This window comes from Lepisosteus platostomus, chromosome 27, assembly GCF_059453375.1.
Source record: "Lepisosteus platostomus isolate fLepPlt1 chromosome 27, fLepPlt1.hap1, whole genome shotgun sequence".
Taxonomy (NCBI): Eukaryota; Metazoa; Chordata; class Actinopteri; order Semionotiformes; family Lepisosteidae; genus Lepisosteus; species Lepisosteus platostomus.
In genome coordinates this window covers 3,335,746-3,354,192 of record NC_142637.1, presented here as the reverse complement: position 1 = coordinate 3,354,192, position 18,447 = coordinate 3,335,746, and the positions used below count along the sequence as shown (strand labels likewise).

Sequence of the window (18,447 nt, the reverse complement as noted above, 5' to 3'; positions counted from 1 at the left end):
ATTAAGAATTGCATTTGAGGAAAAATAAATCTCTAGATTGCTTCAACTGTGTTGCAAAAATGCCTTACGTAAGTCTATAATAGCTCATCTTGCTAATATTGTTAGTTATGAGCTTGAGGTTTCATTTTCCATTATGTCGTAAAGCTCATATCTGAATTTAGGAAGTGAAATGAGTAAGTGGAACTCTACAGGTGCCAGTTGAAACTTGGCACTACTCCTAGAGCACTTAGATCAGGAAGTCTGACTTTCTAACACTTACAACCTCACATCAAGATAGCACTGCACTTTCCCAGTATCTCCACCTGCAGCTGGAGTGCCTGCAGTAACAGTAATGAAGATGATAGTCTTTTCCACTATTCCAGTGGCATTATTCATAGCTCTCTGACTCCTCAGAGCCAAATCTGTGTCTTTTTCCATAAAACATTTATTTGCATCCTCTCTGTGACGGTAAACAAGTGTTTGAGCGATTGCAGTGAAGTAGCTCTTTATAAGCTGAAGTAGCTGGGGAAATAAGGCAATAATTAGAGGTTTTATAGTTTGAGTTAGCATGGTCTCCCCCCTCAGGGGTCCTTATTGATGAGATTCCGATCGGTGATGCACATGGACTCAGAGCATCCTGCCAGGTGGAGAGGGTGTGTTTCCTTTTCAGAAAGCATTTACTCAAGAGGAGCCGTTCGTGAAGCACCCTGCAGCCTTTGAGTGAATCCAAAACCAAAATCCACAGTAGCACTTAATGAAAAACAGACACAAATTGTCTCTGTAACAGGGCGCTGAGCAAATTACAGAAAGGATGTCTCTCTGGAATCAAGACAGTGTAGAACTCTGGTGTGACAGAGGACTTTGCCTTTCACTGCAGTGGAGATGACCGCTGTCATGGGAGTAGTGATGTGTGCGCTTGGAGAAGCACTCATCATATCTTCAAGCGCTTCAGTCGTGCTGTATGTAGTCCTTACACTTTGTGCAGCCAATCAATGAATTGTCTTTGTTCTGAAATAATGCATTGAATTTTTAGCCCTCCAACATAATCAGTGCGACATGTTTTTATTTTCAAATATTATAGTTGGAAAAACTTTGTTTTCATTTAAAAGCAAATTCTTCCGTAGTGCAGTTTCAGCAGCAGGTGTGAATGTAGCCTGATCTGGTGGAATGCTCAGTGGTTTTTTTTTTCTTTCCGTAACCTCCCCTTTCAAGTAGACAGTTGCTCGAGGTGACGCAGCACTGCAAGCACAGTATGGGAGAAATGAAGACCGTGTTCATGCATGCTCAGAGACAGGGGCACTGTGAAACCATCTGCTTTGGTCTTGCAGTGTGATCCTAGAACACTAAAAACAGAGCTTTGATGTGACAGAGGGAACAGAGCCCTTATAGTTCAGTCACTGGGGCATTCTGATACTGATCTGTGGAAGATGCTGGCCTAATGTGCTATCCTCTACGTGTCTGCCAACAGACCTCAGCCGCATAACCAACTTCCCACTTTTACAAAGGTGACACAGACACAAACATTTACAGGCATGACCTGTGATCAAAGCCACATCCTCCAGACAGTAAAAATTCATCCAGCTTTACAAGGTCGAGTTTTTGCTGTTCAAGATCCTCTGGACACAAATTTTACCACCTGTACCATAGTACAATCACTCCCAGTATTGTTATTGTTATTGCTCAGAAATGGAAAAAGTGGATGGCCCAGACCTTAGACTTTTACACGCCACAAAGAGGATGATGGTATTTTAACATAGACAGCCAAAGGGCAGAATCAAATGTCCTTCGCCTTGCACAAGCTGGGCAAAGACCTGAAATTCAAATCTGAGATAACAGGTTGAGAGCTTAAGAATTATGAAATTTACAAATTTCAAAATCCTTATGGGATATGCCAGTTCACGGTCTCCTTCAGGGAAGACTGATCTCTGGGATAAAAAAGGAGGTTTTGTAATCATATGGTTTACTTGTGTCTTCCTGTTTCCTTCTGATGCACACATTTCTAAAGAAGGAGCTGCAGTTTCTCTCTCAGACTGTGCTCGCACTGTCTTGTGGACTAATGCAAAAGCAACCCAAAGCAATTAAAATTACTCTACTGATAGAAACTGCACCGAGCTGAATAACATCCAAGTCTGATGCATGCAGAGCAGATGAGGAGTTAAACTATGTTCTTTTATAGCTTTGTGTGGGATGTGCCATTTATCTATATGAATTAATTCAATGACATTTGCAGGAGTAGCACCAGAGCTGAAGGTGTTGCTCCTGAAAGAGTGAATTTTAGTTCAGTATTCTTATACATTACAATGTGCACTTCTCAATGCCCATTTCAGCATCCTTTTTCCCCTCAGCATCTTTTTGGGACATAAAATGTTGATATTTGAGTCTAATGGTCCTTGTCTTGCCTTTAACATGTCTAATGTTGTCATTTTTCTTGTCTGTTGTCTCCAGTTAACACCATCCTGTTGTCTGTGTGTATGCGTGTCTGTGTAAGAGTGTGTTGTAGCAGCACTGTAGTTTTTCATACAGGAATCCGAATGTTAGTGCTTACAGAACTTGCATATTAAGTAACCCAGGGTAATAACCTTTTTTTAGAACCATCCCCCATATTCCTACACAGGCAAATTTGCTGTTGCCATGGCAGCATGGCCATGTTGAAAAATTGGCTGTTGGTATGCTGGCAGGTTTGCAGTTGCTCTGGCAGCAGCAGGCTCGTACAGCATGGCATTTTAGAGGCAGGCGAGAATATGTTAAAAGTCACATTTCTCTACTTCACCAATGCCTGCTCACTTCAGGGGCTTGTTGGGAGATTAAAATTTGGCAGGGAGTAGGTGGCCATTACACTGTTGTCCTAGAAAAGCCGCCTCTTTTGCAGTCAGAGGCAAATGTGCAGTGTAGCGCAGTGAGGGAGACTAACATGAACTGGCCTTTAAACCAATCTTGTCCCTGGGTCACCAGTGGAATTTGTACAAGCTAAGTTACCAATAACTTAAACTCTTAATTGAACTAGTAAGATGCTTTATGAAAACATAATTCCTCCAAATTCCCGTGTAGTTTGGTACCTAACTTTAAATTACGCCTATGTTTAAGACCAGAAACCAGTTTAAGCTGTCATTAAATTATTGTTTCAGTTAAGAACTTGAGAACTCAGTTGGGGTGAAAACTGAAAGACACTCAAAATGGAAGGGCTGGGATTAGAAAGTGGTGCTCCAGCCAAACACCACAAAAGGAAGTTGCTTTTCTGTTGCTGTAATTAGCGTATAAAGGTCTTGAACCCAAGAGCTTCTAAACATTAGCCACTCCCTACTTTACTGTAAAACACTTAATGAGGAAAGACCACAATGGAAACACCCCATCCAGTTGTTACAGATTAGCTCTTGGTATTTGGAAGCTTTGTTACCTTCTCAAAATGGGAGCTAAACTCCAGCATTCGTGTATTTCAACCTGGCCTTTGTTTACTCAAGGAAATGCCTTTCTTTCCAGAACTTCCATAGTCTGCTGGAATATTTCAGCACAAGCAGCAGTGACATTGAGATCATGTGTAAACAGCACAACAGTAAACACAGAAGGCAGCACACAAGACTGGCACGATAGTCATGCGGTGGCTTAGCTTTCCACACAGCTCAAGATCTGATTTATATTAAGATCACTGTTCTATGGCACGTGGTCTTCTAGGAAGAGATGTTGTGCTTCAGCTCTGAAATGACAAGCTCTTGTTTTTGTTTAGAAATGGTTTAAATTTGTTTTCCGTAATGCAAATATTTGGAAACAAACCAAACCAATTTACTTGCTTGTCAGAATCCCCAAATCATTTAAAGGTGTGCACTACTTTGGTGTAGTTGTGTTTGACTTTGTGCGGTTTATTAGTCCCGCCTTGAACCCTGTGCCATGATCCTTACAAGGATAAGTTTTGTGGGAATGTGTGGCTGGACAGGTGATTTTCTAAGAATGTTTATATAAGCACTTTAATGGGACCACCCAAAATGCCCCCCAGCTGAGCTTATAACCTAATGACCTTAAGCAACAGTAGATTCAAAAGTAAGTTTTTTTTCCCCAACCTGCAAAATGGTCCTAAGGCAAGTGTATGTGGAGGTGAATGGAGAGTGAGCCTGTGACCCTAACATTTCCTCTCATTGGTCCCAGCGATGTACTCAGTAGAGATCACCATTGAAAAGGACAGACTCACAGGGGAGACTAAAGTGCTGTCCACCAACACTCTGCTGCCCAAAGACCTCTTGCACCAAGGGGTCAAGGTCTATGAGGATGACCGGAAAGGTGACTTTAAAGTTAATGCGGGAAAAAACAAAGATGGTTACACTTAACGAGAAGTGATGGGAAACCAACCAATCAGAAGCTAGGTAGTGTCACATAGAGGCACGATAACATCTTCACTTCACCCATGTGGGTGGATGTGGCACACCAGTGCTGTTGCAGTTTCTCTTGAGATATGCTGAAGTTCTTTGCTCAATCACTGCTCAAGCAAGCATCTATCCAATACAGAGGTGTCTATTAAATTCTGGAAGAGGAATTTATAGTACAGTGCTGGAACTGCTGATGCCCATTGATGGCTGAATCCTGTGGTTTACAGCTTTTTTTCTGGCTGTGGGTCTTTGAGCAGTTTCTTCAAAAGTGTTCTTTTCTAATTAATAATTACACTTAATACAAAGTCATGATAAATGCAATAAGACCTGAAAGCAAAGGAAAAAAATGTTGAAAATAAATGGTCAAAAAGTGTCAAATCCATTCAGGTTTTAACCCTGGGTTCTATTAAATAGTCATTTGTATTTGTGTACTATTGCTGCCCACTTGCTGTAAACTTATTTTTTATCAAAATCAAGATGGGGAAGAGAATCTGAGCCTGTCAAGTGTTCACATCTCAACTAGAATTCACTCAGTGACTTCTGAAGAGAAATTACTGGACAGCTGTCACTGAGTTAACATCTCACTGGCACTGTGCTCACAGTCCCCTGACGTAAATATAGAAAAGAGTTCCAAGCAATTGGAGGAGTGTTACTTAATGGTCAGATATGGACCCCTGAAACAAACGTGTTGCTGTGCCATAGGCACTAGATGAGGGCTTTTCAGAAAACTGACTCTAATACAAACAATAAAAGTGTTTTTGTCACTGGGTCACTTCTCGTAAAGTGCAAAAAAAAACTTTAGCCCAGCATGGCACATTTTAGCAGGGTGACCAACAATAGCAAACTGAATAAACGACTGCAGTAAAGCGAAAGTCTAACAGTAGCTCTGATGAGACCAGCTTTCACACATCTGTTATACCACATGCTTGAAGCCCTTGAGCCGTTAATGATGAAACAGTGTGTGAAAGTAATGTAGAGAAAGGTGAGGTACTGCACTGTTTCCCCTTCACTTTGCACGTCAGCAGCCAAATGAAACCTCCATGAGCACCAGGAGGTTACGTAAGGGTATTTTAATTGGAACTGCTTCAGGGTGTCACTCATCCACCACATGATCTCACAGGTGCAAGGTGAAGCTGAAACAGCTGAAACAGACTATAGTGCCTTTTGCAGAAATGTGTCACTTGGTCACCCTGTAGCAAAGCTCTCTGCAGATTACAGGCATGATTCCTTCACCCCCACTTCCCTATACTCTTTCTGGGAGAGCTCTGCCAAGGATAAAGCCTTCCAGAAAGGAATGTGCCAGACACGTCCCTCTCCTAGATCCCTCCTGATGCCCAGCCACCCCTGCCAGGCAGCTGGCTTCACGCTTACCTGTGCAGAATCCTGTTTCATGAGCAAATGCTGATCCTGGTCAATATACTGTCATATTGCATATATACAGTATATGGATGCTTTTGGATGGTATAAAAACCTACTGCACCTGATTGTGAGTGTTATTAGAAATGCTTGTTAAAATAGAAACTGTTAGTCTCTCTTTAGTTTGGAAGACACTTTTGAGTGTTTTGTGCGTTTATATATAACATGTAGACTGTATAACATATAATGGGGTAGGCAGGACAAAATGCACTGTACTACTGACCAGAGGGGTCATGGGTTCAAATCCCAGATGGGGAGACAAGCTACAGTAGGTGTTGTGCCCCAGAAAACTATGCTGGAAAAATAGATATCACCACATGTAGGTAAAAAAATCGACATGCTGTTAATAAAAACATCGGCTAAATAAGTTAAAGACATTAATTCTGGCTAATTCACAAGTTACAAGTGCAGAGTCCTAGTGTGTGTGAAATAAGCAGAGTACAACGGGGCTCTACATAATGCTTTCTAATAAACACCGTTTTCAAGAAGAGCTCCACGAAACTTTAACTGAGCCCTCGGTGAGAGAAGAGTGGTAATACAGTAGGTCTGCGTCTTCCGCGTCTACAAAAAATATAAACATCATGCTTATCGTATATACTGTCCAGTTGATCATTTTAACCTATCTTGGTCTATATAAATACATGAAATACTACACTGCTGCTAATGTCATTGAATCCACAACTTATTCTCTACCAGTGTTTCATAAACCACTTAAGCTATTGTGTTTCATCTGTGCCGCAAAGCACTCTGTCCGACCACCATTCAATAGGAATTAACCCCCACCGTGCAGAACCATGAGTCCTGGTCCACTGGGTTCAGTACCTGGGATGTGAAGCTGAGGATCCTGAATGTTAGTTTAGAGGGAAAAAAAATCAGAGAAAACTTAACATGATAGCAGAAAAAAATGTAGAAATAAAATCTCTCCTATCATATTTCTTATCTAAATATCAGGGCTGGTTTAAAATAAGTTATTTCAGAATTAGAGGGGAATCGAACATCAGGATATCTTAAATCACCTTGTGGTCTTTAAAAAATGGAAAATAAAATTGAGGTTTAATCAATGATATGTCAAAACAGTAAATGATAGCTAACGATATGGCTTTTAGGGGGAAGCTGAGTGATCTGTGGTAATTCTGCTGTCTGGTCTAAAGGCAGCCACAGAGAATCACCAAGACTTCAGTAAGCTTACAGATGTTTAAGATCCCTGACCTGACAAATGTTGTTCACTGCATTTCTATGTGTGTTTCCAAGGGTAATCTTGCAAGAAATCCCATTAACAAACATTTCCAAGAGCAATGCTGGAGGCCTGTGTTTTGCCCTGCTGTTCCTGTGCTTTAAGAGTTGCTTTGGTCTCTTTCTGCTTGTCGTGCATGTCTGTAGCTCAATGTGATTTGCACTTCCTTACTGCCATTACGGTATAGTAATGGATGTGGTGAGCCTTCTTGGATTAAATCTTGAGGTACAATATCCAAGATGAGATATGTCCACCGGGATAATTAGAGCTTTTAGTTACTGAGTAGGCTGTCCTTTGTCTTTCACAGAGCTTATGTCTTGAGTCACCTTTCAGAGCATGGTGAAGATCGAGCACCCCAGCATGTGTCCATTGTGGTTTTTCAAGGGGTGGAGGCAGTGATGGGTGGTGTGTGCTCTCTAAATGTATGTAACTCCACCAGATGCACCAACTAGGAGGTCTTCATTTAGGAACAAGTAATAGGTTTATTCCATGCTGAAAAGAGAAGAAAGAAAACGTAACGTTTCGGCCGTGGAGCCAAGAAGGCTCCACCGCCAAAACGTTGTGTTTTTTAACCGAAACGTTGTGTTTTCTTCTCTTTTCAGCATGGAATAAACCTCTTACTTGTTCCTTTGCAGCCTATGCATGCTGACGCAGCTACCCACCTGAACTACTTCATTTAGTGCTGGTAGAGCTTCTGGTGGTTTTGTGAATGCAAGGACCACTGCTATATAGTCAGGTAGATTTAGCCTAAAATTTAGCCTTGGTTAAGGTTGGGGTCTTTAAATATTTTCTAATGAATCTCAAAGCCCAGCAGGGGTTCCTGTCTTGGCCCCTAGCCCACACTGCACGTGTCCTCTCGTCTCCTTCCCAGTGGTCCACGAGGTGCGTGGGGCAGATGGAGCCCAGGAGAACGGGGTTCGGCTCCTGAGCTCCTCGGAGGTGGACGAGCTGATCCACAAGGCCGACGAGGCCTCCGTGAGCGAGGGGACCCCGAAGAGGCCGACGCCAGCCCAGGGCCAGGAGCAGGCGCAGACCCCCAAGAAAGAGATCACCGGCATTGAAACCAAGCCCACCGCCAGCCCCCAGAACGCAGGAGGGGACACCGGCGTGGAGGGCCCGGTCACCATGGTGTTCATGGGGTACCAGAGCGTGGAGGACGAGGCTGAGACCAAGAAGGTGCTGGGGCTGGAGGGCACGGTCAAGGCCGAGCTGGTGGTCATCGAGGACGGGGAGAGCAAAGGGGGCGCGGGGGCGGTCAAGGAAGACCAGGCGCCCCCTAACGGCAGCACCGCAGAGCCCCCAAAGAACCAGGAAGCTGCGGAGAAGACCGAGGGGGAGGCCAGCACAGGAGAGGTGAACTCAAAGGAGAAGCAGCCCTGCAAGTGCTGCTCCGTCATGTGAGCCTGTCCTCTCGAAGGGCGACCTGACTTTTCAAGTAAAAAAATAACCACAAAAAATATCATTCTGTTCTGTATCTTTTGAGCGACGGTTCCCTTTTTTTTTCCCCATGTAAACGTTCTGATTTTTTAACCTTTTTTTTTGGGTGGGGGGGGTTCGTGTGATCTGCTGTCATGGGCTCGGCACCGAGTAGTATCCGGGATGGATGAACGGACGTGCGTACAACACTCTCCCACACGCGTTTGAATTTTGTAGTTTTTGCTCTTCCTGAATGAAGGACTCCGATAAATATTTATCTAAATGAAAAGTCGTTTATTTTTAAAAGATATATTTATTCGTTTTTTTTAATCTGTTCGCTCCTTTGGTCACTGCTTGTACAGATAACAACACGTGAGGTGTCCCATCTGCGCCGCGTTGAGCGGTTTTTAACACAATCGTGGCGAGGTGGAGAGGTCACAACTCCAACCCCCCTTTTAAAAACGACAATTCCCGATGCGATCTGGGACAAGAGAGTGACTGGAAACCTATCTGTTGTTTCCAAAAGCGAAAGTTAGGTTATGAAGTTAGGTTATCGCCCAGAAAGTGGGAGATAACGTGAGGCTGGGTTATTATCAGAGGAAGCAGGTTACAGAGTTAGAGGCAAGGGACAAGCTGGGAATCACGAGAATTGCACTGGAAGAATAAAACAGCCTCAAACCTTGAAACCTTTTTCACTTAAAAAGGACATTTTTATAAAAATCCTTTCCAGCAAAATTGGAATTAAAATAGAAATGCTAGACAGGTACAATGTCCTATTGTCTGTCTTTAGGAAAAAAAACTCTCAAGACATTGCAGTAGAAAATGCTTAAAGTCCATCACTTCACTTTGCTGTACCTTTTACCGTCTAGAACAGATTAAAATGCCCATTTTTTCATCTTATTATTGTTAGTAATATAATAATGTTGAATGAATTGTATACCCCTCTTTCAGATACTGGAGGCTAATGAAACAAATGTTATGAAGGGAGTAGTCTTGCTTGACTTGATTCATTCCACTGGCCTTGATCCCTTGAAGATTAATGGGATCCTAGGAAGATAAATGGATATAGGTTGATGTATTTTTTTAAACAAGGCCGCTACACTGTATTTTGATGGATGTGCATCAATGAAGCATTGATCCCTGCTTAAAAAGAACAATAGCTTATGTTAAAAACATTCTAAGAGTAAGACAGACAATCTGTACTGGTTACACATCCAAACAAAAACACTTAAAAATTCATGATTTATTGAATTTTCTTATATATAAATTCCCCAGAGAACTGATACGATAGAGTATTGATTTTTAAAAATGATGCCATGATCTTGTTACTCAAGTGTTACCATTTGATTTTGTATTGTACTTTACTTGTAATTGTGGGGAGTGTTGTTTTGTAACTTGTGCAGTTCTCACTCCTCCATGTGAGGAATCGTGCTCATGTATTGGGGAACATTTAGTTAACTCGCAGTGAAGGTTGAAGTTACCACTGTCTATTCCTCTGTTCAGCCAAGATCGGATCACAGCTATTAGTATCTGGTGCTGATCAGAGCAAGCTTAAAGATCAAGGACTATACCACCTACCCCATTTTTACAAACATATTGCAAATCAACCTGAACCACAATGAAGTCTGTGATTAGCGGTATTATGAAGTCTTTTAACCTGTACAGCTCTGAAGCATCTTTTTAATATGTAAGAACTAAAGCAGAGCAGGACAGTGCAAGTAACATCTTCACATTCACATGGAATAATTGGCCAGATGCAAATTTTCTTCATTTTTTTATATTTCCATTTTTGCTGTTAGATAAAGCTGTGTGCTCTGCGTAAATGTATCATTTATTTGTTTCTGCTGTTACTTTTTTCTTTCAGTTATTTTGCTAGATTTGGAAGCTTGATTTTTATTTGCTGGAAATTAGGAGCAAATTTTAAACTTTTTTTTTAAAATAAAAATGTTCTGTGGCCTTTTCAGTATGTGTTTAAGAAACATGTCTGAGCTATCCAGAGCATGTACTTAAGAAACTGTGCGTTACATCAGAAATAAATGTAACTTGTTTTGATGATCAGGATGGAAACAATTTTCAACAATTGTGGTTGTCGATATGTATTCAGGAGACAATCCTCCACCTGTGACAACTAAATAGCAAAGCAACAAGAAATGTTTTAGCTCAGTTTAAGAAACCTGATTAAAGAAATCCCTGCCATTCATAAAATGAGCCAATACATTCAGAAGGTCTTTCAGCAAATAATGACAGACAGGGCTACCTATTTTGTAACAAGAAATTCCCATTGTTATGCACCTTTCTGATACCTTTTCTCCCCCATGGAGAATACCAATAACAATACAGTGTTTAGTTTAAAATCGTCTTCAGAATTGCAGCCTCTAATTGCTGAACTCGACTAATCTGCAGCTTCACATTCCTCTATGAGACTGAACAATCTTTGTGCGTAGCACTCATCTCATATCTCTTACAGTACCTGCACTGCATCTTCGTAAGAAAAACAAATGGCATGTTACAAATATAGCAGCATGTATTTTACTTACAGACTGACCAACTGGACAGTGTTTATTTGTTGAAGAAACGAGTAAGGATCAGCTTTTGGTCATGTACTGTAAGTGAGACTGTCTCTCTGAGGACGTGTGACAGATTCTCATGCAGTGAGTGGATTAGATTAGATTTCCCACTTCTAAAAACTTGCAGGCCTTGTGTGCAAGGAGCAGTGACGTTACAATCCAGATTATTTCTGTCACCTTTCTGAAACCAGAAGTTGATCTAAAGCCAATTTAACAGGGTGTATTTATTGAGAATAATGTAGAAAGCAGGATGGCACTGGTCTTAATGAGACAGATTCCAATGCAGAAACTCATGTTCTGCATCTTCAATGTGGCAAGAGCTGGGCTCAATTAAGCAATCTGGGGCTCCTCTTCTTTCAAAAGCAAGAACGTCTCAGGTCGCGTTCTTTGGAGAAAAAGCTCCCTCACTTTTTCAACAGGAAACTATGCAAATCGTCATTCTATTAACAAAAACCTAACTCCCCAACACCCTAACTCTTGTCTAGGTGTCTGGAACTTCTAGACAGTTATAAGACAAACGCTGGGGATTGGTGAAGACCCAATATAAGTCAAGTTCCTAACTCTGGACACTGCTGTTGTACTCCTAAGCAAGGAACTTAGGATCCCCCAAACACCCCACATGCCCAGTTCTGCAAGTGCGTATCAGTGTTTCTGGGGGATCAGTCTCGTTTCTTTTCTTGAAAGAGTCTTGAACTCTGTTTTCTTCTAACACCACAGAAATTGGGATCGTCTCAACGAGCCAACAGGGTAATGAAAGACTTCACTTTGCAGCTGGCTGCATTCCCCTCAAGCACAGATTGCCTTGTATTTTAGATTGCCATGGGATGCTAAGGTAGAAAAATCAAATGGCCAGGTCTTTCTTTTGATTCATATTTATGTTCAGACTGACAGCAGCGAAATTCAGACACTTCTGTGGGTCGGCCTCTCCACAGCCTTTAGTGACCCCTGTGTTAGCAGTTGAGGGTGACCTTGTAATTACTTGACTGCTTTTGCCCTAATGACATAGAAACAAAGAGCTGGGTGAAAGTGTTGATGGATCTGAGAATAATACCGTGCCTAGCCCAGCAATTACTCTTGTTTAGAGCTTTTACTTTCACGGTGAAACACAACCAGACATCTTGATTGTTGTAAGAACGTAGCAGAGTAGAAGAAAAGGTGACCCTGGGTTGAAAATGGCAGAATACAAACTAAATGTGACATGATTTTAGCTGAGCTAGGAGCTCTATTTCTTCTAAGATGTAGTTCTGGCCCAGTGTGAAATAAGCAAGTCAGACTCGACTGTAAAATGAGGTATTCATCATTGTGATAAATTTGCCGATTGGTGAAGCCGCCCTCATCATCTCCAGACTCGTTTGAGTTTACAATTAAATTCCTTTTGGCTCAGCAAATATCTGCAATTGCAATTGCAACTCATCATAAAGCGCAGTCATAAAGTCTGTCTTCATCTGCAGCACCATAGCAATTCTTTCCCCTTTTAGTATCAGGTGCCTGAGCATTCAGTTATTTTGAATTTATTTTATTATGACATTTTATCCCTGACAATGTGGGGATGTAAAAACACTTGCTTTCCCCCTAATCCCTAGTGATCTGGTTTTAGTTTTCTCTGCTGGTCCTCTACAATTTAGAAGCCCCATATATAGCCCCACTGTACCTCCCCTTAGAAATCTTAATCTCATGAAACAGGTTACTGTTATCCGCAGGTGCTAACTGAACAGCAGGGTCCAACAGTGTCAATGAAATCTGGTGGTAGGAGGTCCAGTAAGGTGTGGATGTCATGAGTTTTCTGAAGCTTCTATGAACAAAATGAGTGGAGCTTCAGATACCCGCAGTAAAACTCAGGATTTGCATGGGGAGAGACTTTAGGTTGTAATTCCTCAGATGGATAATGTGTGAAGGAAGAAAAACCTGCAAAGAAAATCTGTTGAATTTCTAGAATTTCAAACGATGCCTGCCTCATCGCCCAAGAGATGCCAGCAGCACAATTTGATAGGGATAGAAAAGAGCGCCCCCCCCCCCACGGTTTTCAATACATTTGTATGGATTTACAATGTACGATTGTAAACAGCCACTGTTTCACAGCACCTTCTGTGTGCTTCAAGCAGCTCTTCTCAGGCCATTAGTGAAATTGCACTCATGGTAATAGAAATACTGGAACCTCTTTCATCGTAATGGAAAGGACCTGTTAAAGCTCACATGATGTGATCATTTCTAATCAACTGATACATCCAGCTTTTATTCACCCCTCGGGTGCAATTAACCATTCAGGGAGCTAAAAAAAAATGACTGCAGTATGTGATAAAGACACTGACTCCTACTGACTAATTTATGTGTTTCTTTAATTAAGGAGCCAATTGGACATGTAACATAATTGCCCATCAGATGAGAAGTACATCTCTTCCAGGCTGTAGGTCACCAGTATGAGAAGGAGGTGAGATATCACTGGTGTAGCTCCAGCGTTCCTCCATTACACTCACACTGAGCCTTGAAGAGTCTCTCTTGTCTTAAATCATTTAGTAAGGGCGCTGCTTTTATTGCTTCTCACAATCCCAAAACTTTCAAGATACTTTGAGGAAACTTTTTTCAGGCTTTTAGCGCTTTATATGTTTAATAATGCCAGATGTGGAAAATCTGGATGAAAACAGAGCCAACACTTGGGGAAAAAAATCTCGAGCAAACTTTCCGAGCAAGAGAAAAAGGGGGCAAATATCCTCTTCTCTTTCACTGGCTTTCTATGTTCTTAACCAGAAACGTTCCATAATGACGTACAGTAAAGTCGAAATTTCAAACTGACCTGAGACGGGATTGAATCAAAATCCACTGGCCCATTGCAGAATACAAAACCCAGCACTTCCTTTGGGGTTCCATTGTCTAAAAAAGCTTTTGTCCAAAAATAACCCAGCCTGTGGTTGAGTCAAAATACGTTTGTATGTTATAAATCAGAGGCTAAAAACTAGAAAGTTGGAAACCACTCGACCTGGTCCTGGTTTGAAGGTGTATTGTTTTACTGTTGTACTGTGTTGTGAAGAAAAAAACAGTGTTTTGCCCCTGATGGGGCTGTTGGTCTCTCCTCTCTGCGGGTTTATTATAGCACTCTAATGCAAAGCCCCTCACACTCCCTTGCTTTTTTTCTTGATTTTATAGCAGAAGGCACTTCGGGTGACTCTGTGGAAAGACAGAGAAAAGAAACTGAATTTCCCTGAATGGCTCCTTACAAAGGGTCCTGAATGACCTCTGCTGTATGTTCCAGCAGGGAGAAAACATTGTCACAGCTTTCATTCCTCCTGTGATTTCCAATTCGCATGACCACTTTGCTTTGACAGCAGGTCTTTCACAAGGGTTGCAGAAAGCCTTCAAGTTCAGTTTATTCGCAGTTTTGCACCTTTGACTCTGTCTAGCCTGCATAATCTACGTTATTTCCCATATCAGGGCCTATGATTTCCTCCTGCTGGTTTTGGACCCATTGCATGATCTACTCATCTGACTGGCTCACTCATCAGGGTCATTCTTGGAGTTTGTATAAATTGTGACCTCCGTAATGTGTCCTCTGTCCTTCATGGCTCTGGCTTCAGCCCCTTTCTAAAGACCCCCACTTACAGGAGATGTCTCCTGAATCTCTTGTTCTCATATGGTTGGTAGCGAAGGAGCCAGGCTCTTTTTTCAGTGCCTTAATTAAATACTGTTGAAGATTTTACCCTACACAAAAGAACAGATTGGCAAGCAGCTCTCACTTTTTCAGGCATGCTGTCCATAGGCTCTGCCCAGGTAATCCCCAGCATTGTCCATTTGAACCAGCACTGCTTCAAAATGCGAGCTGTTAGAGAGGAACTAGCTTAGGAATAGCTACAGTTCCGAAAAGTCAGAAGGCAGAAAAAGCTGAAAAGGAGTTAAGGGCATGCTTTGGAATATGTCTTATTTGTGAATGCAATAAGGCCTGACAGGATGTCAATATACACTATACCCAATATACAGGCATGCTATCATAGGGCTACTCAACATGCAGCCTCTCCAGTGCCCTCTATTGCACCTTGTTATATTGTAGAGATGAAAGGAGTCTCTTCACAGTTCAGTGAAGATTTGAGATGTTTTAATTTGTGATGAAAAAGGCCATTTCCAGAGAATGCCAAAGAAGACACATACAAAGAGTATCTCTCATTCTGAATCCATGCAATTTTACGGTAGGTTTAATAGTATAAGTACATCTCTGGTCACCCTATGTTATGACCATGAATGGCATATTTAGAAGTGACCGTTGCATATACACAAGGCACAATGGCTGTTTCTGATGTTATCCCCACCTTTTTGTTATTTCTAACAAGTCAAATACAGTTTAAAAGGCACTCAAGACAGGTCAGGAATGACCCACATCACGTCAGGTTTCTTCAGTATTGATCGTGCAATCTCCCTGTGGATATACTGTTAAAAAACTGAGGACATGGCTGTCGTAGGGTGACAAGGAAGTAGACTGGACGGTCACAGGTTAAGTAGCCCAGTGTACAGTATGAGTGTCACAGGGGTCTACATTTCCTCATTGTATAGGTGTTAGGATATTTAAATAAAAATAAAAACATCTTTCAGTTCTTAAAATCGGTTGTATGTATTTTTATATGTATTGTTTGATCTGTCAAGATAAGACCCTGCAGGTTGTCTGTATGTGACTGATACATATTGTACTACTTGGAGGTAAAAGGCTGCTTGTTCAGCCTAAGGCCCTGTATTGCCCATAATGTCGATATATTGTATCGGTCTTACACATGCCCTGTTAACTGTGTACTGACTGTACTGGTGTCAGTATTTATCAAATTAATTCAGGGATTCTCATCATCACAGAAGGCCATATTTCAGTTTCTCCAGATGTCTGATTATCTTCTAATTCTGCCAAGAAAAATACAAATTCTTGGTGATCTCAACCTAGACTGTATTAATAAAGTACTCCTCTTTCTTTTTACCTCAAAAGATTGCTCCAAGGTACTCCTGCAGCTGTCCAGCAGAAACATTCCACAACCAGTAGGCAGTATGCTAACTGATATAGCCCCAATGCCTTGTTGTCTGGTCAAACTGGACTTGTACATTTTGTAGAAGTGTGCATGTTTTTTGATATATCCTCCTTGAAAAAGTAATAAGCTTTCTCTCTCTCTCTCTCTTCACTGGGTCACTCCACTTTTCTTACTTTCCACCAGTGTCGAACACTTTGATTATTACCGCAACTGCTACTACAGTAATCCTACTACTGTTGCGACTGCTACTTCTACCGCTTTGTTTGTTGTGAAGGTTAAAAAAAATGAAAGCTCACGAAACTGGAAAGTGATCTGGAAAGTGTTCCAAACAAAAAAAAAGTGAGATGTGCTGTAAGCAATGTTATGTCTCTGTTTTTACATATTCAAATAAAGAAATTCAGACCAAATTTCCTGGGCAGTGTAGCTGTCGTCTTTTCTGACACCCCACCTACTCCTGGGCATCTAGGAGCTCTAAGAAATCTCCGTGATCTCTGGCTTTCTGAAGATGACAGTTTTTCAAGGTTTTTTAATCCTTCTCATCAGAAAAATGCTATGTCTTACGCTTATGTAAAGAATGTTTCACAATTAGGCGTTTTGCAGCTTTTTTCACCAGCACAACCTTCCTCTTTGTCTTGGTGAACTGTGAATGTTGGACATAGTCTGAGAAAGGGGTCATGGTTTCACTTTTTGATGAAAGTAATGCCTTCGAGCAATGAAGGGACAGGAAATCACATCGGCAAATAGTATCCCAACAGTGTCTTTGCTTAATAAAACTCTGACACAAAATCTGGCAGCTGCATTTCCACTGAGATCTATTCTTCCTATTTTACAACTGGGGTGTCAAGCCTCCTGGAGCACTCCCAACAGTGGAAAATGGTGCATTTTCTGTGCGACTCCAAGCTTTTCTTTAGGCATTTCCTCATCTTAGAATGGCGCTTTGCATCCTCAAATCTTATCCTTATCGTCATTGATCCTGTGTTCTTAAAATGCCAAGCTGGCCCTCGGTTCCTCTGAAGGGGAATGACCCCAGTGCCACAGGGGAATGAGGACGATCGAGATGATTCCTTAAAGGCCTACCTCATTCAGGGCCAGCATCCACAGGCAACACAAAGCCTAGTCTCACAATGCCACAGAGAGGACGGCTGGGGCTGTTTGCTCTGTCTGAGCAGCTTGCTGACCGTCAGCAGCATTCCAGCAAAATTCCTCTGTGCTCAGCAAGCGTGTGGTGAGGCCGGAAATAAACAGGAGACTTGATCACGCCACTCTGACATTGTCTGTTGGGCACCCACTGAGCCCGCTAATACCTCCTGAACCGTGGGCACTGACAAGAGGGAAGGTACAGACGGTGAGAGATCCAAACAGCAGTGCCAGGCCAGCACCATCATTACGATTGGAATAAATTTTTCCCAAGGTTTGCGTACCAGTGCCCTGTCATCCTGGGCAAAAAAAAACCCACGGAAAACTGAACTCAGACCCTTGGTGGAACGCCCCCCAACTTGAAAAGGTGAGTACAAGACTAACTTCCTGCTGTCCGATCGTAAACCATGTTATCACTCTCAGTTTACCTTAGACCAGTGGTGTTAGATAAGCAATTTTTAACTGTCACTGTTTATAACATTTAAAACACTAAAATGAGTCCATGGGGGTCGTACCTTCAACCCTAAGTACCGGCATGCTGTTTCTACTCTAGTAAATGCAATAAGTGAATATCATTGGTTAATCTATACATCTTTTCCAGTCATGTTGCCTGAGCGATCATTTTGTGTGATATTAGGATACAAATGATTGTCAATATTTATGCCAAAAGCTGTACCTTCAGTGGGAAAGTAATTTTGTGGGAGTTTCCAGTGTGGCTCAACAGGTAAAGAAGCTCATCTGAGAGCATGTCAAGTTCTGTGATTACGGGTTCAAGTCTGTGCCATCTCCCTACCCAAGATAGTGGTACCTAATTATCTGAGCATCGCCAAGGGGATGGTAGGATGAGCTGGCCGGGACTGTCTCAGCTCTGAGCAACACGGCACCCCCTGCAGCTTCCTGGGGATTGGCAGATACATGATGAGGTCACTGGAGGACGAGGCTGCCCTCTGATTGGCACTAAATCTCTGGCATGGAGCTGGGTAGTGGTGCCGTGTGACTCAGAGGAGTCTGCCTGCGGTTTCTCATTCTCCCCTGAGACAGGTCGCTGGGTTTGTAGCTTTGGGTTGTGATTGGAAAAACACATAACAGTGAGCATAACAAAAATAGAGAAATCTAAACTGAAATCTGGTCATCTCCAGAACTATGACACCGTCTTAAAGGTGAGAAACCTAATGTGGGGGCATTTGAACAATATAAATTCAGGCACTGATTTCTGCTCTTGATTATAAAGTCAGCTGGTCTTGTAAAGTTGCTTAGAGAACGAAGTGACCTTAATATAAACTTTGGACCCGTTTGATCATCTCCAAATTGCACGCAAAAAATGAATATGACTTTAAAAAAAAGTTTGA

General features: G+C 41.9%; 1 protein-coding gene across 3 annotated transcripts in view; it reads left to right on the top strand.

Annotated features, from left to right (window-relative positions):
* Window positions 1–16,368, top strand: part of palm1a (paralemmin 1a) — a 53,209-nt gene extending 36,841 nt beyond the window's left edge. For 2 of the 3 annotated variants that reach the window (XM_088621690.1, XM_088621691.1), the window contains one exon: window positions 7,856–16,368. In XM_088621690.1, coding sequence (XP_088477816.1) covers window positions 7,856–8,385 — 530 coding nt within the window. In that variant the 3' untranslated portion in view covers window positions 8,386–16,368. Of the gene's footprint in view, window positions 1–4,116; window positions 4,249–7,855 lie in introns of all 3 variants that reach the window. The other variant, XM_088621688.1, reaches the window with a different exon arrangement.
* Window positions 16,369–18,447: the final 2,079 nt, after the last annotated feature.